Raw genomic sequence first — 27,437 nt, forward strand, 5'->3', positions numbered from 1 at the left:
TATCCAGATGATTAGGTTTCTCGATGTTGTGAGTGCTTATAGACAGAATCTCAAACTGGGGGAGGAACAAAAAATACAACCTTAGGCCTAAGGTGTAAATGATGTCAGCTATTGGGAGTAGGTGCAAGAAGAGTGATAGGTTAGCCTATCTTTATAGAAACATGAGCAAGAGCCAGTCATAAAATGGGTACTGGAAAATATATTTATTGCACAATAACTAAGCATTTTCAGTTTGGCTCTTCTTCCTCGGGTCAGTAACACCTTGTGCTGGGTGACATAGGTGAGCACTAGGTGGAAAAACTTGTTACTGACCTGAGGAAGAAGGGCCAACCTGCGAAATGCGTAGTCATTGTGCAATAATTATCTTTTCCAGTACTACTGGCTCATTCTTCTAGAGAGGTCGGTTAATTTTCAATTTTAATATATTTTATTATTCTGGGTTCTCTTCCCAACTACAAATGGCCACACTTATAAAATCATTTTAACAAACAATAAAATATCATAGAATGTATTAGAGCTCTATGAATGTGAAAAAGTACAAATTAAACATTGTCAAAGGGCCATACATATGAACATTATGGTTATTTAGTACAAAAAATTATTAGGTACCATATCATATACATTTTTTGCATTAAAACTGGGATTCAGGAGGGATTAATTATGAACTCGCCTCCAGCCTTGCCATGATTTGGTGCTAACTGATCCTCCTTTTTAAAGAGGCCACTTTGCAAATGATTAACTTCCATAGTCCCAACCCTACACCAACATAGTTAATGTTGCTTAATCAACTCCAAGGCTAAGTAAACTGTTACAAAATAAGAGCACATACTCCAAACAACCAGTTAGAATCATGTTTCATTTAACAGCTAAAATGTGATTGGTTGCAACAAGCAGCTGCTCCACTTTTGTTCCTTACTTGTTGTCTTGATAAGTCAGTCCCTCTTTTAACTCAAACATCCACTATTCATTGTCCTAATGATCCCAAAAATATATAATCCCACATCAGCTCAGCCAGGACACCATTATCCAAGCACCATTATCTATACACATATGTTCTTTATCAGAAGCCCCAAGACTTTTAACACCATCCAAAATATATATCAACATGTTGAAGATCCCAGTATGATATAAATCACTTGTCTCTGCACAATAAGCATACTTGGCAATATATAACTTCTGAATAAGCAGAACAGTGCAATATGCAATAGATCCCATTCTATAAGTACATAGGATGTAAACAGATCAGTATGCATTAAGCCACAGACCCATAACCAAAGCTGGGCATGCTTCATGCACACCCTGGAACTACAGTATAACATCTTGAATCCGAATGACCACATAGTCTGTTTTGTTTCACAATATGAACAACGTAATGCTTAACTGACATGACAAACATATGAGCCTGCAGTCATATGTGTAGTGTTCCAGTTTTTCTTACTTGTTTTCTCACTGATGTTGGTAATGTGAAAGAGGCTAATGGCAGTTACACACAATAACAAACTTTCTGACATTATCTTTAATTACTTAAAGAGAACCTGTACTGAGTAAAATTATTTCAAATAAACACATGAGGTAACTTCAAATGAACATTACAAAGTTACCTTGCCATCAGTTCCTCTCAGAAGTACACCATTTTCTTCTGACAATGATCCCTTCCAGTTCTGACAACATTTTGTCAGAACTGAAATATATCAGTTGCTCTCAGTTATATATCAGTTGCTGTCAGTTACAGCTGAGAGGAGAACTGATGTGTTCATGTTTCCCTATGGCTCAAGTGGGCGATGTTACAGTTTAACAGTGTGCTGACCAGGAAGCTGTTATGGTGTAATGGCCATTTTCAAATGGAGGACGGAGAATTCCATTGATCACAGTGGACAAACAGGACACAGGAGAGGAGAAAGAGATTGAGGAGTAGACTACACAGGAGGTAAGTATGACTTGAGTATGCTTATTTTGACTTTTAATTTCAGTTCAGGTTTTCTTTAAGGACGTTGGTAATTGAAATCTATGCCCTGTTTTGATGGTTACCTGGCTGCCAGCGCGTAGATTTCAATTCACCACCGCAGTGCGCATACATTTGTTGCTCTTGCTGCAGAGGAGCCAGTGCAGGATCTGGCTGGCTTTGGGGGAAGGGTGAAGCCTCATTAGGATCCAAAGGCTTCCCCCTCCCGAGGTAAAAGTATCTGTTTGTTTGTTTTTTTAAGACACAGGTATCCTCACTTTGCAATTTAATGATTCATTTTTCCCCCCAACTACTATTTTTCAGTACAGTTCCTCTTTAGGTTGCTAGTCATACTGTCTGCCTATTGTTTAGTGCAGCTAGTTATTTAAACTCCAAAACCTAATACTCAAAAAAGATGTATTTTATTTTGTGTTACTTCCTTTTACCTTAGTATGAATATAGTGGCAGCAAAAAATTTGAGTCTGACTTATTAAGTGTAGCCGCTTTTAAGGTTTACTTTTGTTTTTGCGTGCCATATTCATTTACAAAGGCATTATCACATCTGGTACATGTAAAGAAAGATAAATAATTACTGTTTGTTTATGTCCTTAGGGAGAACGTGGATTTCCAGGAAACAGCGGCATTAAGGTACTTCATTCATGAGAATGTTTAGTTATGTTAATTAAATGTGGCTGGCATTTCTTTTATGTTTATTGATAGTATAAATTATATTAACTGAGTGCTGGTTTTGTTCCTTTGCAGAGAGCTGGCATCAGCATTTCTATGCAGTGGGCAATCAGGGCTGGTGCTGGCATTAAGGTGAAGGGGACAGTGGCCACAGGGTCCCCAACTGCTATTGCCCCCCCTTGCCGACTACTTCCTGGGGCCCCTGCAAAATGTGTGGCTTTATTCTAATTCATTGTTACAGGTCAGTTACAATGAAGCCACAAATCCTGCAGGGGCCCCAGGGAGCAGTCAAGGAAAGACTACGAGGGGACTGCAGCTGGCTCGAAGGCCCTGGGGGCTAACTTTGATGGGGGGGGGGGGGGGGGGGGGGTAGGGAGCTCCTCAGGATACCATTGCCCCAGGGACTCAGTGCCACTTAAATCAGCCCTGATCATAATGTATTGTGACCAGTGATGCTCTCAGGAGTAATCACGAGTAAGCTTACTCGTGATTCAAATGAGCTTTAATTGATGCAGCTGAGCGGCTGTATTACAAGGGGTTATTTACCCATAATTCCGCCGTCCGCCCTGCGTTCCAACAGCTTGCACGCATCCTATTGGTCGCGTGCAAGCCTCACCAAGGGGCACTTCCTCCTTTAAGCCGGTAGGAGGAAGTGCACCTTGGTGATGCTTGCAACGCGACCAATAGGACGCGTGCAAGCTTTTGGAATGCAGGACGGACGGCGGAATTATGGGTAAATAACCCATTCTCACCCCGCCACACAGCTGCAGCAATTAAAGCTCGTTTGAATCACGAGTAAGCACTCGTGATTACTCCTGAGAGCATCACTAATTGTGACCATCAATGTCAGCAGACACTGCAGTAGGTTCTTCCAAAGAACAGAGGTGTTACTGGAGTGGAATGGACTTAAGTGTCTTTAGTCTTCAGTCCTATTTGAAAACTTTTTCAGGAGCAAGCTGTACTTTAAAGGGCATTTTCACACTGGAAACTTGGCATTTTCACACTTCACACTGGCACTTTAGAAGACACTGTCACTGACTATTTTTAGCAGGAGCTGAGCCATCTAACAGTTACCTCCTGGCAATTGTAAGTGTTTTCATTGGCATTTTCTAGTGACTCGAATCACTTGTTCAACTCACCTCAATGCCAAGAGCAGGTTTTTTAGCAAGGCCACATGGTGCTGACCAAGTAGTGTAATGTGAATTGGCTTTATTGAAAAACTACAGAGTTTACATAGTATACTAAAATTTTCTTAACAGCTGCAAAGCACTAGTACAGGGATAGGGAACCTTGGCTCTCCAGCTGGTACGGAACTACAATTCCCGCAATGCATTGCAGGAGACTGACAGCCACAGTCATGATTAATAAAGGCAAATGCATTGTGGGATTTGTAGTTTTATCACAGCTGGAGAGCCAAGGTTCCCTACCGCTGCACTAGTAGATGCCAGGAATCCCTTGAAATGTAGACAAGCCCTTTAAGGCAAACGTATATGTAGAAAAATGGATCAAGCAATAGTGCTACATAATATATGGTACTGTCAGATGTTAAGGCTTAGTCATCCAGTGTTCCTGTTCTGCATCTGCAAAATATAAATTATACATAGTAACTTATTTCTAGATTGTTATTTGCATAGGCATGGGCAGCACGGTGGCGTAGTGGTTAGCTCTCTCGCCTTGCAGCGCTGGGTCCGATTCGAATCCCAGCCAGGGCACTATCTGCAAAGAGTTTGTATGTTCTCTCCGTGTCTGCGTGGGTTTCCTCCGGGTACTCCGGTTTCCTCCCACATTCCAAAAACATACAGATAAGTTAATTGGCTCCCCTAAAAAAAAAAATTGGCCCTAGACTACAGTACTTACACTACATAATATAGACATGTGGCAATGGTAGGGATTAGATTGTGAGCTCCTTTGAGGGACAGTCAGTGACAAGACAATATATATATATATATACACTGTACAGCGCTGCAAAATATGTCGGCGCTATATAAATACTAAATAATAATAATAATAATAGGTACTAGTCATCCAGATGACAAGGCATTGCTGTTTACCATGACAGCAGTGGGTGAAGCTACAGCTGCAGGAAGCTTATGCCGTTCTGGCAGCAGTTGTGAAAGTGAGCCTGCCTACAAGTGAGTTTGATAGTGAGCCTGCCTACAGGTGATTTTGATAGTGGACCTTCTAACATGTGAGGTTGATAGCGGACCTTCCTACAAGTGATGGTGATAGTGATAGTGGACTTTCCTACAGGTGAGTTTGATGATGAACCTGTCTACAGGTGAGTTGGATAGTGGACCTTCCTACAGATGAGTTTGATAGTGGACCTTACTACAGGTGAGTTTGATAGTGGACCTTACTACAGGGGAGTTTGATAGTGGACCTTACTACAGGTGAGTTTGATAGTGGACCTTACTACAGGTGAGTTTGATAGCGGACCTTCCTACAGTTGAGTTTTGGAGATTTTGTTTTATATTCATTCACTTTGTTTTCAGTTTACAAGACTTGGTTTTAGTACAGAATATACAAAAATGTTATTGCTTTTGATTCAGTTTGCTACTAAACAGAATACACAAGACATAGCCCTTAACCCTAAAACACCCTAAAATCTATTCTACTACTTATCACGGTTAAAATTTTACCACATATTGTATGTCTTTTGTAGTTTTGGTAAAACTTTCCCAAGTCTGATCATAATTTCAAAAATTAATTTTGCTGTTGGAGTGAGTTTGTCCCTAAGTATTTCTTATGTGACGTGGGTCCAAGCTTTAAAACACACCAAAATATATTCTACACAACTCGTCCCGATTAAAATGATACCATATGTGCCTCATTTAGTAACAAACTGGTGGTGCACCCTCCACAACTACACTGGACATATATACTTGTCCAGTTAGGCTGAAGCGGTTAAGCAAAGTCTGTGACGCTTACTCCCATGATCTTAAGGGCCCGTTCTCACTGGGGCGAATAGCGCTAATCACCGAATTGCTGGCGAGCGCTAGCGCTTTTTAACTTCTACACGACCGCGTCACGCCGATGGGGGTGGCCCCAGGATCGCCTAACGCCGAAAAGTCCTGGGGCTGCAGCTTGCAGGAAATTGCGTGCAGGCTGCGCACGCATATCCTGCTTGGTAGGCGGAGCAGGGCTTCAGTCTCCCAGTGGTGATCCCCGCTCGGAGACTGTTTGACGGCTAAACCGCCATCTAATTACCTTGTATAGCACTGCGATCTGCAGCAGCGCTGTACTGGGGACAGCCATGTGAGACGGCTGCCCCTCTGTGTGCTCAGGGGTGATCGGCTGTCATAGGCTGAAGCCTATGACAGCTGATCACGGGAATTGGCTGGCAGGGGGAGGGGGGATTATACAGATGTTAAAAAGACAGGAAAATGTATTAAAATATTGGACAAATAAACATTGACAAACAAACAAACAGGGGCGATCTGACCCCACCAACAGAGAGCTCTGTTGGTGGGGAGAAAAGGGGCGGGGAATCACTTGTGTGTTGTGTTGTGCAGCCCTGCAGCTTGGCCTTAAAGCTGCAGTGGCCTATTTCACAAAAAAATGGCCTGGTCTTTAGGGAGGGTAAAGCCTGTGGTCCTGAAGTGGTTAAGAGTGTACAGCAATTTGACTGCGTTAATTGCGGTGAAATCACCCTTGTAAAATGTTTTGCATTTGCCAATGCGAATGGGCCCTACGAAAAGAATTAGATTTGCAACTACAAAAATAACAGAAGGGGAGTTCAGTTACTTATGCATACTTCATGAAGAAATGGCTAAATTAGTTTTAAATCATTAACCAAAAGTACAGAGACTGTGCCTCAATGTTTACCGAAAAAACACACTACAATATCCATCACACTACAATATCCAGCACCTCCTAACATCCTCCCTGTCATGTGGCGTGCAGCTGTTTTAAGATTGCACTTTAATGGTATAAACTTTATATTTATGACTGGCCCCAGGTTTATTTTCTTTAGCATACTTGAGATGTGGGATTGTTTGCTTCTGTCTAGCTAGGCTGACACACTTTGGCTAGGGAATGCTCTGAACCATCCCACTCTTCTCTCTTGGGAAGATATACATTCAGCCAGATACCTGTAAGGATTGTCTAATGAGATGGCCTTTTTCTGTCTGATGAGACCCACGCTTTACTCAGTGGCAAAAACAAGACTAGACAAGAGAGAACTCTACTGTGTCTATGTACAGAATATTTTAAGTAAAAGAAGAGCTTTGCTTGTTTGTCTCATATCCCAATCATTATGTCAGGGGCCTGAATGGAGAAACAGGGTTTGACCACAGTTTGCAGTATACAGACACTGGAACCAGGAATTAAGGTGCAAAAATAGTGTTTTATTGCAAATGCAATAATGCAAGCATACATACAAGCGTGAATACAAATATCATACAACATATGCACAGCACACAATATATATACAAATAACCCGGGAAGCAGTGACAAATATATATAACACCTGACTATCTAACTATCTATTTACAAACGGCGTGCAGGAGATATATGTACAAGCAAATATATATACAATAACGCGGTATCAAAGGGAGCAGGCAAAGACAGGTCAAAACGGAATAACAGAGTCAGCAACGGGTAATCAGATACATGCAATGTACAAAGGAATAAACAGGAGCAGAGTCAGGACTAGCAGAGGTTCAGCAGCAGGTAATTAGATCACAGAGCAGGTACAGGAAACCAGGTATCAGGAACAGAGGTGACCAGAGACTCAGACCTGTAACAAAGGAAGTTCTGGCCAGGACTTGGAGGAAGAGGCAGACTTATATAGTCCATGTAACAGGAAGCAGCTGGTGGTAATTGTCCCATTAGAGGCATCTGCAGGCCAGACATTGAACTGCAAGTCTTTTGCATAAGTAGCACACGGCCACCCGTTGGAGGAAGGCAGAACTGCATAGCTGCTAAATGTCCAATAAGCCCTCTGCTGGTGGCACAGTGAGAGTTCAGGATAGACCAGGTAAATACTGCCACCAGCAAGCGGGAGAAGGAAATACATGAGTCGTAACACATTGCTTTTGCCCTTAACTTTCATCCCTACGTAACCCTAACACTAAATCTCCACCCTAGCCTATAATCTTACACCTAACCATAACGTCTTGGTAGCCAAACACTAACTTAATTTCATACTGGTGCCTAGCACCACAAAAAATAGAAAAACCTCAACCTTAAAGGATACCTTAGTCCTAAAAATATCCTCAACTTGATGCCTTGTGTGTATGGAGAGTTGTGCATAGGCTTACATCTGCTTCTGTTTGCTCGTTATCCTCGTTGTTGTAAAGGTCTGACCAAGACGCACTACACTGAATATGCACAGTCTGTTCGCTTTGGCTGCTTGTGACCATGCTCACTGGGGACCCCAAGTGCTCTACGCAAGCACTCCAGCCCATGCGCAGTATAATATGCCTGGGAAAGAGGGCGCTGACAGAGCTGATCAGGACTCTTACAATGTGGAGGATAACAGGCAAGTGAAAGCAGACGCCGGGCCACAAGAGGTGCGGCAATCCTATGCACAACTCCCCACACACTCACAGGGCATCAGACTATTTTTAGGACTAAAGTATCCTTTACAGCAAACCTGAAGCAAAAAAAAAAAATTATAATATAAAAAATTGTATGTGTAGTATGGAAAAGGAATAGGACATTAGTAGCAATGAAAAAAGCCTCATATTTTTGTTTTCAGTTATATAGCTTTGTCTTTTAAACTAGAAAACAAACCAGAAATAATGACCCTTTGAACTTTCCTGCAGTAAAACCTTATCTCAAACTGTCTCTCAATGTTTCTTGGCTGTTTATGTGCTTCAGAAAACAGGACTGTATTCAACTCAGTGGGTCAAAGTGCTCAGAAAAGCTCTTTTGCATAGATACCAGCTGAAGTTTTTTTTAACTCTTCCTGTACTGGAAAAAAATATGAGACTCTTTTCTTTGCTACTGATGTTCTATTTCTTAGCTGTACTACACATGAAATTCATTTTATCATAAGTTTATTTTCGCTTTAGGTTTGCTTTAAACTTTAAAGTACGGTAGTTCTGGTATTGGTAAGTGCAGCTATTAGTCCCTCCTTGGCTTTCTTTAAGTTTGGTTCTAGCTGAGCATTATCATTTTTGACTCTCCGTGGGTGCTCCTGACATATTTTCACTGCTTTTGGATGGGGCTGACATTATGTTCCGGAACAATGGAAGATTTCTGTGGCTCAAGTGCAAGAATTACATTGGAACACCTCCATTCCCCAATTACAAAGCAGAGAGCATTGGAATTACTTTAGGGCTTGATTACAGAGCAAGCCACAGTTCGTTCAGGAAAACAATGCTTGCCAAAAACATTATTTTTATTATTTAGATCTGTTATGACTTTGGTACATTACTATTACTGTGCGGCTGTCTTGTTTTCCCTCTAATGCTGCCTGATTGCAAAAAGTGTTCCAGACCCCACCTTGCCTTGTGGTTAATATGTAGGCAACCTTTGATGACATTACCCTGGAACTCGCCTTTATCTTGGGCAGCTCATTCTCATACTGTGGCCTGTTCAAAGAAACATAATAGAATTGGCCCGAACGGTTTGCCGGTGAACCGTTTCGCACAAACATTGGTGATTCGCGTTCGCGGTGAACCGCGGACTATATGCGAGTTTGACCCGCCCCTTATACTACATCAAGCTAAATTTTGACCCTCTACATCACAGTCAGCAGACACAGGGCAGCCAATCAGGCTACACTCCCTCCTGGAGCCCCTCCCCCCCTATAAAAAGCAGCAGCGTCGGCCATTTCCTCACTCTGTGTGCTGCATAGGTAGTGAGAGAAGGGAGAGAGGTTGCTGCACAGCTTAGGGAAAGCTTAGTTAGGCTGTTGTTAGGCTTGTTAGCTTGCTCCTTGCTGATACTTATTGCTAAGAAGCACCCCAAAACAGCTCTTTTGAGAGCTAATGTTCTTTTGATGTGTTTTTTTGTGTGTGTGGCCCTCTGACACTTGCATATACAGCTCTGTCAGTCGCAGGCAGCTGGCCCTTGCTGATTGCTATACTGTGCAAGGCCCAGCACAATCAGTGACTACCTTTTCACTGCACCTGTGTGGGACAGCTGCATATTTGTAATACCAGTCATTGCATACCAGTTCATGTTTACTGCACCTGCGTGACAAGAGCAAGCAAAGTTATATACCAGTCACTGCACCTGTTCACGGTACCTGTGTGTGTGACAGCTGCACATTTGTAATACCAGTCACTGCATACCAGTTCATGTTTACTGCACCTGCGTGACATCAGCACACAGTGTTATATACCAGTCACTGCACCTGTTCACGGTACCTGTGTGTGTGACAGCAGCACATTTGTAATACCAGTCACTGCATACCTGTTCATGTTCACTGCACCTGCGTGACAGCAAGCAGTGTTATATATCAGTCACTGCATACCTGTTCACGGTACCTGTGTGTGTGACAGCTGCACAATGTATTGATACCAGTCACTGAATACCTTTCACTGCATCTGTGACTGCAAATTGTATTATACCTGGGAGTCAGTGCATACCTTCCACTTGAATGTTTGGCAGACTTGCCCTCCATAACAGATTCCCATTAAAGGCAAGTGGTGTTATCTCTGGCACTCAGCGTTGGGTGAAGGGTCCATCTGACCACAGATGCCTGGTCTGCAAAGCAGGCAGGGCAGGTACATTGCTTATACAGCACATTGTGTCCTTCCTCGGATGTGTGGTGGTAGCCGTTTCTCAGGTTTCCACTCCGGACTGGAATCGAATCCTGATTCCCCGGCCATTATGGTGCAGAAAGCACCAAAGAGAGTTGAACACACAGTTAAATGGATGGCAGACTTGTCCTCCATAACTGATTCCCGTTAAAGGGTTTTTTATTATTATTATTATTATTTATTGTATTTATAAAGCGCCAACATATTACGCAGCGCTGCACAATAGATAAATGGGTTAACATACAGGTAGAACATACGGAAACTCACAACAAAACAAGATCATGCAAATGATTTAATAACAATACAGTGTCATAGGTCAAGATAGAGACTGTTCGAGTCTACAAGAAGGGTGGTTGTGAGTAAGATTGCATAATCAAGATGGATACATTAGGGAGGATGGCCCTGCCAGAGGCTTACAATCTAAAGGGTGGGGTGGAGACAATAGGTGCGTCTTTTGAGAGGGGGTCTAACAGAACATATTATGATACTGGTGTAGGGGGGTATGCGAGCGTGAAGAGGTGAGTCTTGAGAGCTTGTTTGAAGGTATTAAAGGTGGGGGCGAGTCTGACGGCTGGTGGGAGAGAGTTCCAGAGAGTAGGGGCAGCCCTGGTGAAGTCCTGCAATCGTGCGTGTGACTGAGTTATGCGTGGTGCGACTAGGCGCAGGTCATTGGAGGATCGGAGGGGGCGGGCTGGTATGTGCCTGTGGACCAGATCAGAGATGTAGGTCGGGCAGGTCTTGTGCACTGATTTGTAGGCCAAGCACAGGATTTTGAAATTGATCCTAAAGCTGATGGGGAGCCAGTGTAGTGCTTAACAGAGCGGAGTTGTAGAGGCACTGCGGTGAGAAGAATGTATTAGTCTGGCTGCCGCATTCATTACCAATTTAAGTGGGTCAGTACGGTTAGAGGGGAGGCCAGATAAAAGAGAATTGCAGTAGTCTAGGCGGGAGATGACAAGGGCATGGATAAGGAGTTTAGTGGTGTCAAGTGACAGGTAGGAGCGGATCTTGGAGATGTTGCGGAGGTGGAAGTTGCAGGATCTGACAATACCTTGGATGTGGGCTGTAAAGGAAAGTTCAGAGTCCAGAGTAACGCCTAGACAGCGGGCTTGGGAGGTAGGGTGGATAGTAGTATTTTCAATAGTGACGTGCAGATCTGGGAGGGGTGCAGCTGTGCGGGGTGGGAATATTAGAAGCTCAGTCTTGTCCAAATTAAGCTTCAGGTACCTGGCAGCCATCCAGGAGGAAATGGATGTGAGGCAGGCAGAGACTTTGTCCATGGTAGAGGAGGAAATATCTGGGGTGTGGAGATATATCTGGGTGTCGTCGGCATACAGGTGATAATTGAAACCCATGGAGGAGATGATTTTACCAATTGAGGCAGTATAGAGTGAGAACAGGAGTGGTCCTAGGACGGAACCTTGAGGAACACCAACTGAGAGGGGTGTAGGAGCGGATGAGGAGCCATTGAAAAATGTTGTGAAGGAGCGGTTGGAGAGGTAGGAGGAGATCCAGGCTAAGGCTAGGTCCTGAATGCCCATTAGCTGCAGGGAGTGGAGGAGGAGGGAGTGGTCGACAGTGTCAAATGCCGAGGAGAGGTCCAGGAGGAGCAGGATGGAGTATTTACCTTCGGCTTTGGCAAGGGCAAGGTCGTTTACCACTTTGGTGAGGGCTGTTTCTGTAGAATGGGCTGTGCGAAAACCAGACTGCAGGGGATCGAGAAGGGAGTTGGAGTTAAGGAAGTTGGTCAGGCGTTGTTGGGCCAGGCGTTCAAGAATTTTTGAGGCAAAAGGGAGGAGAGAGATTGGGCGGTAGTTGGATGGCAGAGCAGGGTCAAGTGAAGATTTCTTTAGCAGGGGAAGCACAGTGGCCTGTTTGAATATGGAGGGGAAGATGCTGGTGGAGAAGGAGAGGTTGAACAGATGGGTGAGGACAGGGGCCAGATCAGAAAAATGTGGGCGCAGAGAATCAGATGGGACCGGATCTAGGGGGCAGGAAGTGGCAGGTGAAGTTGCCAGCAGCTGGTTGACTTCCTCCACCGTGACAGGATTGAAGGAGGTAAGGGCGGAGAAAGAGGCAGGAGTCGGATGTGGTGGGGAGGCGGGGGCGATAGAGTGGAGGAGAGAAATATCCCTCCGGATTGTTGTAATTTTGTTGATAAAGTAGTTTGATAGGTCAGTGGCTGAGAGGGTGGAGGTTGGGGGGGGAGGTGTGGGGTTAAGTAGGGCATTGAAGGTGGCAAAAAGACGACGTGGGTTGGAGGCTTGGGTAGCGATCAAGTGAGTGAAGTATATCTGTTTACTATCAGCGAGGGCAGTATGGTACGTCTGCAACTTGGTCTTGTATCCCAGGAAATCATTGTTGTGGCGGGATTTCCTCCATTTGCGTTCTGCAGCTCGTGTCTCATTTTGTAGTTTTTTTGTGAGGGCAGTGTGCCAAGGTTGGGGATTGGGGCGACTGTTGGTACGAAAGGTCAGGGGAGCCGCATGGTCTAAGGCTGCGGAGAGGTTACTGTTGTATTGAGCTGCTGCTTCGTTGGGGCAGGTTAGGCTGGGGAGGGAGGAGGAGAGAGAGTGGAGGGGTGTGGCTAGTACATTGGGGTCAAGGTTGCGTAGATCTCTCTGCCAACGTCCAGTTTGGGGAGGGAGACAGGGGGTGCTGGATGGAGTGAGGGTGAAGGTGATGAGGTGGTGGTCGGAGATGGGGAATGGTGTAATGTCCAGGTTGGTAAGTGCGATGGCTTTGGAGAAAATTAGGTCCAAAGTATTACCAGCACTGTGGGTTGTGGCATTAGTATGCTGAGTGAGGCCAAGGGAGTTGGTGAGTGAGAGAAGCTGAGTGGCAGCAGAGGTGGTAGGCTCATCAATTGGAATGTTAAAGTCTCCGAGGATGATTGTTGGGAGGTCGGAGGACAGGATGTGTGGGAGCCAGGAGGCAAGGTTTTCTAGGAAGTGCGATATTGTACTGGAGGGGGGGCGGTATAGGACTGCAATAATGGCTGGGAGGGGATGATAGAGGCGGATAACATGGGCCTCAAAGGAGGTAAAGTAAAGAGACGGGGGAGGGGTAAGGACACGGAAGGTGCAGGATGGGGAGAGGAGTAGGCCCACCCCTCCCCCAGGCCTGTTATCTGGTCTTGGGGTATGGCTGAGGTGTAGACCCCCGTACGATAGGGCTGCAGCTGCAGGCAGGTCAGAGGGGGTGAGCCAGGTCTCGGTAAGGGCAAGAAAGGTGAGGGTTTTTGAGATAAAGAGGTCATGGATAGTTGTAAGCTTGTTGCGGATAGATCTGGCATTCCAGAGAGCGCCAGATAGCGGAAGAGATTGTCTGAGTATGGGACGGATGGGAATGAGATTGGGGCGAGAATGTTCGTGGGTATGGGGAGGATGGGAGGTGCGGCGGGGAGAGGGGCTTGGTGGGTGAATTTGGTTGTGGTGGGTGAGGGAGGAAGTATGAGGAGGGGAATGGTTTTTTTTTTCAAGTGTACTCATCATTATACAGGGCCTCGAAAGAGTCCTGTATTGTTATTTTTCGTCACTACCTCCCCGAGTCGGGACTTGCGTGGCGTGTCTGCTGCCTTCCTTGGATGTGTGGTGGTAGCCGTTTCTCAGGCTCCCACTCCGGACCAGAATCGAACCCTGATTCCACGGCCGTACGCTTTTTTTAACAATGGTAGAGAAAGAACCATCGACAGTCTGAGCAGCGATGAACCCTTGGACTACAGGGTGCGCAGGCTTGACCTGTGGCCAGAGCTGTCACAATTTGCCATCCAACTTCTGGCTAGCGTCCTAGATTGGACCTTCAGTGCAGCTGGAGCATTGTCAGTGAGAAGAGAAGTCGCCTAGGTAAAAAAAAAGTGTTCAGTACCACACCTTTAATAAAATGAATGAGGCATGGATCCCAGAGGGCTACTGCCTGCCCGAAGACTAAGTCAATCCCCACACACACAGCATCTCTGCCTGCACGCCGTGTGACTGCCTGCCCGAAGACTAAGTCAGTCCCCACACAGCATCTCTGCCTGCAGGCCACTTGACTGCCACCACCAACAGGGTCCAGGACTCCAGGTGGATTCCTGAATAAAAAGAATAATAATTTTTCTGGTGCGTGTACATGCCTGCCTAATTATTCTGGATGCACTGGGGCTGCAACAACAAAACAAAAGGCATGTACATGTGTCAATTCCCCTTCGTGATCGTTACCTTGCAGCGGTGAAGGGGCTTGCGTATTACAATGAAGCAATGACCGCTATATGGCTATATGAGTCGGGGGGGGGGGGGAGATAATAAGGTTGTTGCTTCATTGTGGACAGACCAAATTCGATCGTCACCGTTGTTCTATCAGTGAGCTACCACAGCCTGGCGACCATATAGGCTTGAAAACCGACATGGCCTGCACTCTTGCCATGGTGCGAACCAGTCCAGCAAGGCCGTCACTACACAAGCAGCTGTTTACACAGTGAGTTTGGTGTGTCAGTGTGAAGCAGTACACTAATTACACTACCTGATTGAAGTATACACATGTAAGACGTTTTAAAGCACTTTATGCCTCCAATTTAGCATTGCAATGTGATTTCTGCCCTTAAAGGGGAACTAAAGTAAGAGGTATACGGTGGCTGCCATATTTATTTCCTTTTAATCAATACCAGTTGCCTGGCAGCCCTGCTGGTCTATTTCTCTGCAGTAGTATCTGAATAACACCAGAAACAAGCATGCAGCTAGTCTTGTCAGATCTGACTTTAAAATCTGAAACACCTGATCTGCTACATGCTTGTTCAGGGGCTATGGCTAATAGTATTAGAGGCAGAGGATCAGCAGGGCTGCCAGGCAACTGGTTTTGCTTAAAAGGAAATAAACATGGCAGCCTCCATATACCTCTCTCTTCAGTTCCCCTTCAAAACGCTGCTGTGCCTCAACTCCTGATTTTTCCCCGGGACTTTTGGCATGTATTCCACTCTGCCATGCCCCCTTCCAAGTGTTAGACCCCTTGAAACATCTTTTCCATCATTTTTGTGGCTAGCATAAATGTTTGTAGTTTTCAAAGTTCACCTCCCCATTGAAGACTATTGCGGTTCGTGAAGTTTGTGCAAACCCGAACTTTTGCGAAAGTTCGTGTTCGAGGTTCGCAAATCTAAAAATCGGAGGCTCGAGCCATCTCTAAAACATAATTAATATGCATATATCTGGTACTTGGACCCACTTCTTCTCATTACAAGGGACCAAGATAGCTGGATATGGGACTTTTCAGTTAATCATGATTGCACTAAAGCATATAATATGTTAATAGCCACATTTTTAGCTGTACCTGTTAAAGAATTCCACTATGGAATACAAAAAGCATTCTACAAGTTACCAGTTTGTGCAGTTCATTTTTAGACACCTTTATTTCCATCACTGACACTCTTTTCTTAATGCTTTACCTTCCTTTTATACTTGTTTATTTTTACATTCAAAATTCACAGTTATCGTGCACAGATTACCATATACCGTGCACATTAATATGCAAAAAAACAAAAACATTTGCATTGTTTAATGTATCTTGTAAAGCAAAAATGTGTTAGCAGTTTGTACAGAAAATTCATAACAATAATTGCAGTATTTTTAATTTTCCCAGGGAGAGCAAGGAGATCCCGGAGTCGTGGGAGAACGTGGTGCAAGAGGAGGGCCCGGCAGAAGTGTAAGTACAGAACTATTGCGAGTTAGGAGACTAAAATCTTTTGCAGCCCAGATCTAAGTATGTCAGCCGGGCACATTTTTACCTGAAGCCGTTCTCCAAAAATAACACTGTGACAACAATATAATAGCATATATATATATATATATATATATATATATATATATATATATATATATATATATATACAATGCATGCCCCTAAATACTTCACTTCAGGCCCAGGGGCATGTATACATTTGCATCATTGTGTTTACAAGCACCATCAACGATCGTGCGCAACCACATGCCCCCATTGCCGCCCATTACTGCAATGATTGTTGAATGAGAACGTGTTCCCAAAGCCAATCAAACTGTCTTATGAATGACTGAACACTGCCCCAGTGAGTAGCAGTGATTATTTATTGAAAATGAAAGTAAAAACAAACAAACTCACTTCCTGTGGGCTGTTCACAGGATAAAGTGTTGGGACATCTAGTGGATAAACAGTAAAATTTTATTAAAAATACATTAAAAAAAAATCTCCTATGGTTATTATCCCCTTTTACCATCTCCCCATTCACCATAGTTAACCAAATAAAACACTTGTAAAAAAAAAATAATCATGAGAGTATATAACTGTTAGTTTTGCAAATAAGTAGTACGGACGTAATTTAAATGTTGTAATAACCAGAAAAATAAAATGTGTGGGTTTTATCTACAGTAGCACTTTCCATTTTCAAAACTTAATGGCTGAAAACTGAGATTTTTTTTTCTTATTATTCCATTTAAAATGCATATAAAATCAAATTATTATTAGCAAAAAGTACCATCTAAAGAAAGCTTAGTTTGTACCACATAAAAAAAAAGATAATTTAGGTGTGATAAGTTATTGGCAAATAAATTGGTGGAGCGTGATATGTGAATATTGCTCTGGTTTTTAAAGTGAAGGTCCGAGGCGAATACAAATAAAAAATCTACTTACCTTGGGTTTCCTCCCACCCCTTGCAGTTGTCCTGTGCCCTCAGCGCAGCTCCGCTCCCCGCCGGTTCCCCGGAGTCCCCTCCGGTACAAAATGCCTGCTGCGCTCCACTGCGCTGGAGCGCAGTAAGATGCCGACTTGCCGAGGTTGGCTTCTGCACTGGAGGGGACTGAAAGCCACCGGAGCTGCAGAGAGGGCACAGGTCGGCTGCCAGGGGCTGGAGGAAGTAGATTTTTTTAATATTCATCTCGGACCTTCACTTTAATGAAAAATTACCTGTGGTGGGAAAGCAGTTCAGGGCACTAAGGAAAAAAAAACAGAAAACTAAGTAAGAGAAATCCCTTCAAAACAAAATATGTTAGGTTTTAATACATACAGTATCATTTAACGTTGGCACACCAGCACAATGCTGTCCATAGTGGTATCATCGCACTTGCTGGCCGTTGCACATTTACTTGGTAAATGATGATGGCTAGTGAAGTAGAAGGAAGATGGGAGACCCTGCTCCTTATGTTATGCCTCTGATGATGTGGTGCAAATAGTGAAACAACTGTGAGGTGGAGGGAGAGCTTGAGGATTGTGAGCCTCCTCTGCTTGTCTTTGACAAATTAAATGCATGTAATAAATGTTTTATTCAGATCCAATTTCTATGTCTGTTGCTGCAGATGCTAGTGCTATGCATCTGTACTTAATATCATTGGAACCATGGATCAAGGAAACTGCCTGCATTGTTCTATCATCACACTGAGTGCTGGTCCATGTTCTTTACTTCTGATGTAGACTGAAATTACACTACAGTGTTCCTCTATATATGCAAGCTCTGTTTCCATGCATAGGTGCTTTATAGCATTGGAAAAAGCAGATAATTGCCCTTTTCTTGGTTAGAGTGCACAGGGGGATTTAGCCCAACTCCAATTCAGTCCAAAATGGATGTCTCATCTTCTTTTCCTGATTAAAGCTACTTTGGGATTTGCTTGAAGTCCTATGTAAGGGGCCAATGGGAATATTAGCCACTATGTATATTTATCCACGACAGGCCTCCCTTCATGTAAACATTTACCATTTATGAAGAATTGAAAAAGTTAGACAAAAATAATATATATATATATCCCTACCATGCGCCTGTATGATTGTATGGCAAATCCTGATATAGTAAACTACTTCCCCAGGTCCCTTGGGGTTTACTATAAAGGTATTCTACTTAGACATACACACACACATACACACACACACTCACACACTAATGGTGGCCACTAATGATCCAATCTTTTTCATCCAATCTTTGATAATAATTGAGTGAATATGCTGAATGAATACTTCAGGCAGTTACCTTATATTACATAGAAATGGTAAAATTGGAAGAAAAAGATTGGATCATTAGTGCCCACCTTAACTCACTCACTTTTTCTCACTCTCTCAAAAGGATTGTTGTTCCCCCTTTACGTCTTTAGAAAAAGCACTAGCTCTATACTTAGTGGACCATTCAAATCTATTTTACATTGTATGTATGTATTTTTTTTATAAAACCAAATATGTAGCTACTGCCACTAATACAAAGGTCTGTCATTTTGCAAACTCTAACCTAAAGAAAAAATCCCCATCAATATATGTGTTTGCAACACAAATATAATATTTTGGTAGATTAATTCAACTGTCTAAGGACAGGTCAATCGATTCTAAAATATTCTAACATAAGATTAACTGAATGATCAAGTTGCCATCTGATCATACTTCCACATATGTTTATGGATAAGCAGCAATTACACCTCTAGGTTCTACCATTTTTTTATGGTGTAATCATACTTGTAATAGAGCCCAGAGCATTGTCAATTCATATTTATTTATATTGGGGGTTTTTAAAGCCAAACTTAACTGTACTTAATTTATTAATGATTCCTTAGTGACTTTAATCTCAGTGAATGTTTCCATTTGTTATTCCACTGACATATAACGAGTGCTTTTAAACCTCTAGATAACCCCAGACAGAGGCCAACCTGGAGACCCAGGACAACCAGGACCTCCAGGCCACAGGGTAAATTTCCATCTGACTTTTTCTTCTTTTAATTTATATGTAAATATAATTCCAGTTTTTATCTAAGTGTAAACACATCTGCAATTATAGATATAACCGTTTCTGCTGGATCAATTTGCATCATCTCAGCCAGTCAGGTCCAGTCAGATGCTTTCAATATATCCATTACAAAAAGTGCAGATGTACCACACACAAATACCTGTGAATTAATGCAAATTTGCTATCAAATGCATAAAAAAAAGAAAAATACAGGCTGAACTAGGGATTTAAAGAGAATCTGTACTGTAAAGTTCTTACAATAAAAAGCATACCATTCTATTCATTATGTTCTCCTGGGCCCCTCTGTGCTGTTTCTGCCTCTCCCTGCTGCAATCCTGGCTTGTAATTGCCAGTTTTAGGCAGTGTTTACAAACAAAAGACATAGCAAGTGATATGCTGAGAGTAGCTCAGTGTGTGAGTCATACAGACTGTGCAGGGGGCCTGGAGAGGGTGTGTATAGCTTCTATCCAATCACAGCAGCACAGCACATTCCAGCTTGACTGCCTCAGCCCGACAGAGCCGACAGAGGAGAGAAGATTAGATCATATAAAAGAGATAACACAGCCACTGTGCAAATAGGAAAGGCTGCAGTAAGACAGAGCACATTAGAACAGCTATAGAAACATATAGGATAGAATAAGGCTCAAAATGTTGTTACAGAGTCTCTTTAATAAGAGAGGAGAATGCTTTAACCCTTCCTCCCCTCCTAAATCTATAAGAAAATATATATTTTTAATTCTCCTTGAAGCTATCTTTGCTTGCGACTTGCGCCTGCAAAGTAGAGTGGACCCAGTCGGGCTTGGCTTTTTCCGCCGGACCCCTCGAAAAGCTGCTACTGTGCCTGGGCAGGTGTGCAGACGTAAATATTTACATTGCCCCTGTTTGGGGGCTGCCAGATCTGGATCCTATAGGGTGAAGGGGACTCATTAGGATCCAGAGGATCCCCCCCTCCCGAGGTAAGTAGGGTACCCCCAGGGGCTGTTTTTTTTTTACACAGATCCTCTTTGGTGTACTTAGAAAAGGCGAGATACAGCTTGTCACAAGATAGATTTGCATTATAGTTTCAAAATGCAACCAGTGTGAGTAACTATTATACAGAGGACCACACAGCACATATCTGATAAAAGTCCCACAGCTGACAGGAAATTTGACGTCATTATAAAATGACCATAAGTATAGATTGGACATTATTGAAAATGACCTTTCCATATTACGCTGCAGCCAGCTAAGATTTCCAGAACCATTCGTAAGTTCAATTCGCTTGTTGGCAACCTTAGCAACATTACTCTATATAGTCTGTTTGAGATACTGTTACCATGAAACTGTCAAAAATCTCCAATCTTGTTTTACTCATTTTTAACACCCAGTCAGTTCAGTGGTGACAAAATTTTACACACTGTGGAATGACTGTGTTTAATTAAGATATAAAAACAAAGTATTCAGAACAAAAAAAAAAAAGTTTGCCGTTAATCATTACATCACAAGGAGCTGAAGTGAAAGCTTTGCGCTTTTTCAACAAAAACATAAATTCACTTTAAGGTAACAGAAAGCTGACATATTAACTGCACTGCAATAAAATATGAAAAACTGCCTAGGCATTTGGCATTCTCAATGTTAGAATCTACTGTGTGCAAAGATTCGGAGCTTCCTGTATGTGTTGCTCACTGCCTCCCAGATCCTTCCCGAGAATCGTTTTCATTTTAAAGGCAACTGATGGGAAGAATTAGAATTGTGAGAGCTGAAACTGATGCAAACATTTTGTTTTTACTGCTTTAAAATTATTGCCTATATCCAACTAGACAACATCTAGTAGAACAAACTACACTATTGCATTGGTCCCATAAACCCTGGTATGTTATGGGCGGTACCCAGCTGCAGCACATTATTATTCTTTGTTGAAATGCTCTTGCCTGAATGCTGTGGAACACGACGTTCATCACATTAATGAGGATTAGGCTAGGCACTTGCTGCTAAGTGGCAATAAAAGATCTCCCAGAATAAGACTTGGCTTTATACACTGTACAAAGTCACAATCATTTTCCAGATTAAGGGACTAGCAAAAAGAAAACAGTGGAAGAGGCAATAAAGTATATTACCAAGTATTCTTCATCTTATTAACCAGAACATGTTGGACATTTCAGCTCTGTCCTCATTGATCCAGGAAGAGATTTATTACTTTTACTATTCACTGTTAATTAATATTTTGCTATTTGTTATTTACCAGAAAAAGACTGTTCATCAGATGTTTCCCAATAGTGTAGTTCCTAAACGTTTTCAGTACCTCTAGTCTCCACAGTTGTCTTCTCTTCCTAAGCTGCAATAGCTTCAATACGTTCCAACAGCACCTAAAGATTTATGGTTAAAAAAATTTAACAGCAATAGTAGTAACATTGTTAAAATGTTATCAAATATCAATGGTCCAAGCTTACCTCTGTCAGTATAGGTTCCCTACTGTCTCTCTGTCAGTATAGCTCCCCTACTACCTACTTGTGTCCTGGTAGTCATAATAGTTGTAGTGGAAGTTAGCAACTAACCTTTGTAAAACCCAGAGATCTGGTTTTAGTACTCGTAGTCAGTAACCATCTAAATGAAACAGTTCTGATAAAAGGAGACAGATTTTACAGTCACACAAGCAGAAAAACTAATTTTTTGAGCACCAAACTGTGTACTGTTGTCATTGTTACAAGAAAACATACTTCTACCATATCTAGAAAACCATAACTGGCTGCAGATTGAGATGTAAATGTAATTACTAATAATTTTAATTAGATAATTGCTTGTGTAATGTGCATTATATTTTATAAACTGACTACAAATAAGGATACTATGTAACAATACCTGTATCAAGCTAACCTGGATGTGAATATTATTATGTCAAATGTAGATTATGTTTTTATATTCTTCTATAATTATATACAACAATAAATGAAGTTTATTTCTTCCTACATGTAGGGAAGAAAAGGGAAAAAAGGACACACCGAACAAAATGTATGTACGAAAATGCAAATATTTAATAGACATATATGAGTTACTTTTATCTCATTGAGTTTGATGCACACGGGACCCAGATACTCATACTTGGATGTAAACTACAAAAAAAAAAAACTTAGCAAAATTTCACTCCTTTCTTTATGGCATTGTCATGTATGTACTTGTTTAAGAGATGAGAATTTGAGGGGTTAATTTGTACTTGTTTAAGAGATGAGCATTTGAGGGGTTAATTTGTGTTGCTGTATCTGTGGGTCTGTAGGGGCTAGAAGGACTACAAATGTTATTTAGACTGCATATACTTTGAGTTTTTTTCTGGATACCACTGATTTTGGTCTCATCTAGTATTTTGTAGATTTACTCTTTTGTTTTTTGGAAACTCAATTAACCATATACAGTTTTTGAAGTGCACCTGACTAAAGGGGGACTTCCCAGGCACTTCTTCCTTAGAAGAGTCCCTCCATGCCTACTTTATCCTGACTCCATGGAAGTTGGAAAAATTGGGTCTTCCAAAAAATGTAACCTGAAATCTGTACTAGCCATGAAGGCAGATCAGCTGATGACTGAGGTCTCCACAAAAAACATTCTCACAGTCAAATGTTGTTTTGGGGTATGTCCCATAATCCCACTGGACTCCTAGAAATGAAAGGTCTTGAAATATTCCATATGAATTTGGGGTCCCTGGTTGTGGAATAGCCTTCCCAAACAAACCATTTTCTTCCTACATCTTATCCAATACTTTTTATATCACAATGTTGACAAAACATACACCTTCATGCCTTAGTAACATTTTAAAGGCAACTGATGGGAAGAATTAGAATTGTGGGAGCTGAAACTGATGCAAACATTTTGTTTTTACTGCTTTAAAATTATTGCCTATATCCAACTAGACAACATCTAGTAGAACAAACTACACTTTTGCATTGGTCCCATAAACCCTGGTATGTTATGGGCGGTACCCAGCTGCAGCACATTATTATTCTTTGTTGAAATGCTCTTGCCTAAACGCTGTGGAACACGACGTTCATCACATTAATGAGGATTAGGCTAGGCACTTGCTGCTAAGTGGCAATAAAAGATCTCCCAGAATAAGACTTGGCTTTATGCACAAAGTCACAATCATTTTCCAGATTAAGGGACTAGCAAAAAGAAAACAGTGGGAGAGGCAATAAAGTATATTACCAAGTATTCTACATCTTATTAACCAGAACATGTTGGACATTTCAGCTCTGTCCTTATTGATCCAGGAAGAGATTTATTACTTTTATTATTCACTGTTAATTAATATTTTGCTATTTGTTTTTTACCAGAAAAAGACTGTTCATCAGATGTTTCCCAATAGTGTAGTTCCTAAACTGGACAGAAACATTTACAGAATCAAAGGCCAAACTGAGCTCGTTCAACCCATTTAGGATGTTACCAAGTAAAATAAGTGGCTGTTAGTTATAATTAATTTCAAGAAATGTTGGAATTAAATCCATCTCTTAGCAGATTCTTTTAACTTTTGTTTTTGTTTTTTGTTTTCACTGTACAGGCATGTGATCTCATTAATATGATCCGTGACACATGTCGTAAGTATTCATGTATTTCAATTTATCAGGTTACATTTTCTTCTCTGCACTGGAAGCATTATGTGAAGTGACATTGGGCTCTTGTTGAGAGAAAAGCGGATCCAGACTAGTCACCTATTCCAGGCGTAGGTCTGATCTTCTCTTCACTGCCATGTGCTTGCTGAGACACAACCCTGTATGGCTCCTAATCTGTCATCTTATCAAACAATTCACATGTTTGTGCATGAGTTCTGCTACACACAAGCAACGCTATAATATAAGCTCTAGCTACAAGGAGCAAAGTGACCATTTCACATTATTCTAAGTGCAAGCAGAATGCAAAGCATTGTTTTCCACTAGACACACCCTGGTTTCCATGCTTGCAGTTATATAGGAGGAGAAGCAATGCACAATTATAAAACTCACACACATAAAACTTACTCACTCCAGAAACTGGTCTTCTACAAGCAATGGGTATGTAGGGCATTCTACACACTGGAGATGAAGGCATTCTTAAAGAGAATCTGTACTCTAATATTCTTACACTAAAAAGCATACCATTCTATTCCTTATTTTCTCCTGTGCCCCTCTGTGCTGTTTCTGCCACTCTCTGCTGCAATCCTGGCTTGTAATTAACAGTTTTAGGCAGTGTTTACAAACAAACTAACCAGCTTGTGATAGGCTTACATAAACAGAGCGTGTGAGTCATACAGAGTGTGCAGGGGGCCTGCAGAGGGTGTGTATCGCTTCTATCCAATCACAAGCAGCCCTGCACATTCCACACATTCAAGCCTTAGCCCGACAGACACGACAGAGGAAAGGAGATAAGATTTATCACAGAGACAGTGCAATTAGGAAAGGCTGCAGTAAGCCAGAGCACATTAGAACAGGCATAGGAACTTATAGGATAGAAGAACTTAGGCTGAAAACTTTGCTACAGAGTCTCTTTAACTACTAAACACCCACACTACGTTTTAAAACGTCCTTTTTGTCCCTCTTAATGGATCACAGGACGTTTTAAAATGTCCTCCCTGATATTGTTAACGATCGTGGTCCCCCCCCCACACACACACACTTACCGTTGCAGCGCAAAGAGCCGCAATTGAGGAAAGGGAAGAAGTTTTCCCTGAACCAATCAAAGTGCCCATAGGGAAAATATTATGGCTTGAAGGAGACGCCAATGATATTTGCTGTAACAGCACTGTCAGCATGCTTGTTCTAAGCACACTGATAGTGAGTGTGAGGACATCTAGTGGTAAAAAAAAGAATACATACAAAAAAATAAAAATATACACTTTACACTACATTTTATACATTATACATTAAATAAAATGAATTATACCTCCTACCCCTCCCCTCCCCAAAGTTATGAAAATAAAACTCTTGTAAAAAAAAAAATTACAGCATTTTAAATATACACATAAATAGTTATGTTGCGGAGTCTGCTTTTTTCAATGTATGGCATGAGGGTATATTAGTGTTATATTTGCATATATGGGCCTGTAATTAGTGACGGACGCAAAACTGAAATAATAAATTGTTTCCATTTTTTTCTTATTATTCCTGCTAAAATGCATTTAGAATAAAATAATTCTTAGCATAATGTACCACCCAAACAAAGCCTAATTGGTGAGGAAAAAAACAAGATATAGATAATTTCTTGGGATAAGTAGTGGTACAGTTTTAGGAGAATGAAAGAGAGGAGCGCTGACAGTTGAAAATTGTTCTGGTCCAGAAAGGGAAAAACCCTTGGGGGTGAAGTGGTTAAATGAAACTAGAGACAACGCATACCTACCATTCTGTAAATGCCTGGGGCTTCCTCCAGCCCCATGCCCACGGATTGCTCCCACGCAGTTGCTTGAAGCTCAGGTACCTGGTTCCGTAACTTCCTCCAGTCGTGGCTAGTCTGAGCAAGAGGAAGTGCGCTCTTCACATATCTCTCCAGTGGCCGCTAGAGAGATACGGAAAGAGTGCACTTCCTCTTGCGCAGACTGGCCGAACTAATGGGACCCGATACCGGAGCTTCAGGCAGCGGTGGATGGCGTGGGGGCGATCCGTGCACATGGGGCTGGAGGAAGCCCGAGGTATGTATAAAACGGTAAGTATGCATCGTCTCTGGTACACTTTAAGCTGCAAAATATTGGGTAACATAAGCCATCCTGCAAACCTTGACTGGTTTTACCAATACGTTGGGCAGGTTTCAGCAATCATGTAGAGCAGATATTTGAATATAATAATGATCAGTTGTGGTACAAGAGAAACATGTCTGTAAGGAGAGGTTGCCCAGAGTTTATTTTAATATAACAAATCATGAAAAGGCATTTCTGTTGCTAAATAGGACTACGCTGTTAGTCAAATGGTATACATCCTTACCATATATATTGTTTTAAACTACTATTTACTGTATATATTCAGATATAAGTCGACCTCAATATTTGACCCTCTTAAGCTGGTATTTTTAATGACTCAAATATAAGTCTATCCAGCAAACTTAATGGCTGCACCTAAGGAGGAGGTAATGGCTGCATTTCATAAAGTATTGTAGCTATTAACCCCTCCTAGTCCCCAAGTGCAGCCAGTAACTCCTCCAGGGCCCCATATGCAGCCATGAACCCTATCCTGTTTAGACCCCCTTCCCAACCACCACTACGTAAAACATGATTTACCTGTGACTACTCAATAGGTCAATTGACCTGCAGTATTTTTTTCATATGACTGGATAAGTAAAAGGTGCTCATAATAAGAAACAGCATCTGTGCTTTAATTAAGCACTTTGTGTTTAGGACTTAACAGTGATTCATACACATGGGTCATTTTTAATCGAAACTATATGCATAACTAATTAATTGCACAAAACTGTAATGCCATTCACAAAAAATGGAAGGCTGCACTAGGGTTTGAATTCAAATATGCGAAGAGGATATATATATTGTATGGGAAGGATGGGGCACATGTGGGTGGGGTGGCAAAAAGGCATAAAGAGTTTACAGTTCCTATCCATGAAACAGTTTGATGATTTTGTATTTACTGAGAAGTATTTAGAAGCAGAATTATACATTGTCATGCAATCAAATGCTGTCTGTGCAGATTACTGTCCAGGCGCAAATCCTCAAATGCCCTCCACTTCCCCGTATAAACCTCCCTCCTCGCAGCGGTGAAGCTGTTAGCTTCTCTGCCTCTCAGTCTCTGTTTCCTGATCTCACCTGGTAATACAATGTAGTGAGCTTGACACGGAAGTCCCGTCCCTCACCAAGCTAGCGCCGGGCGCTGCATCCTTTTCTCATGCTGGTCTGAATAGTGCGCCTTCAGTTTCCTATGTCATGTGACATTGGGAGTGTGCTATGCAGACCAGCGTGAGCAAAGTACGCAAGAGGATACAGTGCCCAGTGCTAGCTAGGTGAGGAACGGGACTTCTGTGTTGGGATCACTACATTGTGTTACCAGGGGGGGGGGGGGCGTGGGCAGAGACATTTAGGTTATGGTGGGTGTGAGGAAGGAGCCAGAGAAACTGCTTCAGAGCTGCAGAGAGGGGACCAAATTGAGGCTGCTTCCCAATCCTGGCTGTAAGTGCAGATAAGGCGACTCCCCCCCCCCCCCCCCCCCGCACACACACACACACACACACACTTACTTTTATACTGTGAGTCAGTCCTACATTTCTCGACTTATAGTTAAGTATATACTGTACTTTTGTTTACAGCATAGTATATTCTTCCTTAACAGTGTTTAAAATAATTTATAATTAAATTTAATAGTGTAGTGTACTTGTACTACAGGTTTTGCTTTTTTCTATAATAGAAGCTTAAAAGAAAAAGAGTAAACTTTTGGCTAATTAGCCTTCATCAGACTCAATT

At 42.1% G+C, this 27,437-nt stretch overlaps 1 protein-coding gene across 1 annotated transcript in view; it reads left to right on the forward strand.

Annotated features, from left to right (window-relative positions):
* Nucleotides 1-2,547: 2,547 nt before the first annotated feature.
* LOC137518422 (collagen alpha-6(VI) chain-like) overlaps nucleotides 2,548-27,437 on the forward strand; it is a 61,117-nt gene continuing 36,227 nt past the window's right edge. The window contains exons 1-5 of the mRNA XM_068236259.1: nucleotides 2,548-2,590; nucleotides 15,955-16,017; nucleotides 18,947-19,006; nucleotides 21,998-22,033; nucleotides 23,568-23,604. Coding sequence (XP_068092360.1) covers nucleotides 23,586-23,604 — 19 coding nt within the window. The 5' untranslated portion in view covers nucleotides 2,548-2,590; nucleotides 15,955-16,017; nucleotides 18,947-19,006; nucleotides 21,998-22,033; nucleotides 23,568-23,585. The remainder of the gene's footprint in view (nucleotides 2,591-15,954; nucleotides 16,018-18,946; nucleotides 19,007-21,997; nucleotides 22,034-23,567; nucleotides 23,605-27,437) is intronic.

The sequence above is a fragment of the Hyperolius riggenbachi genome, chromosome 5, assembly GCF_040937935.1.
Source record: "Hyperolius riggenbachi isolate aHypRig1 chromosome 5, aHypRig1.pri, whole genome shotgun sequence".
NCBI lineage: Eukaryota > Metazoa > Chordata > Amphibia > Anura > Hyperoliidae > Hyperolius > Hyperolius riggenbachi.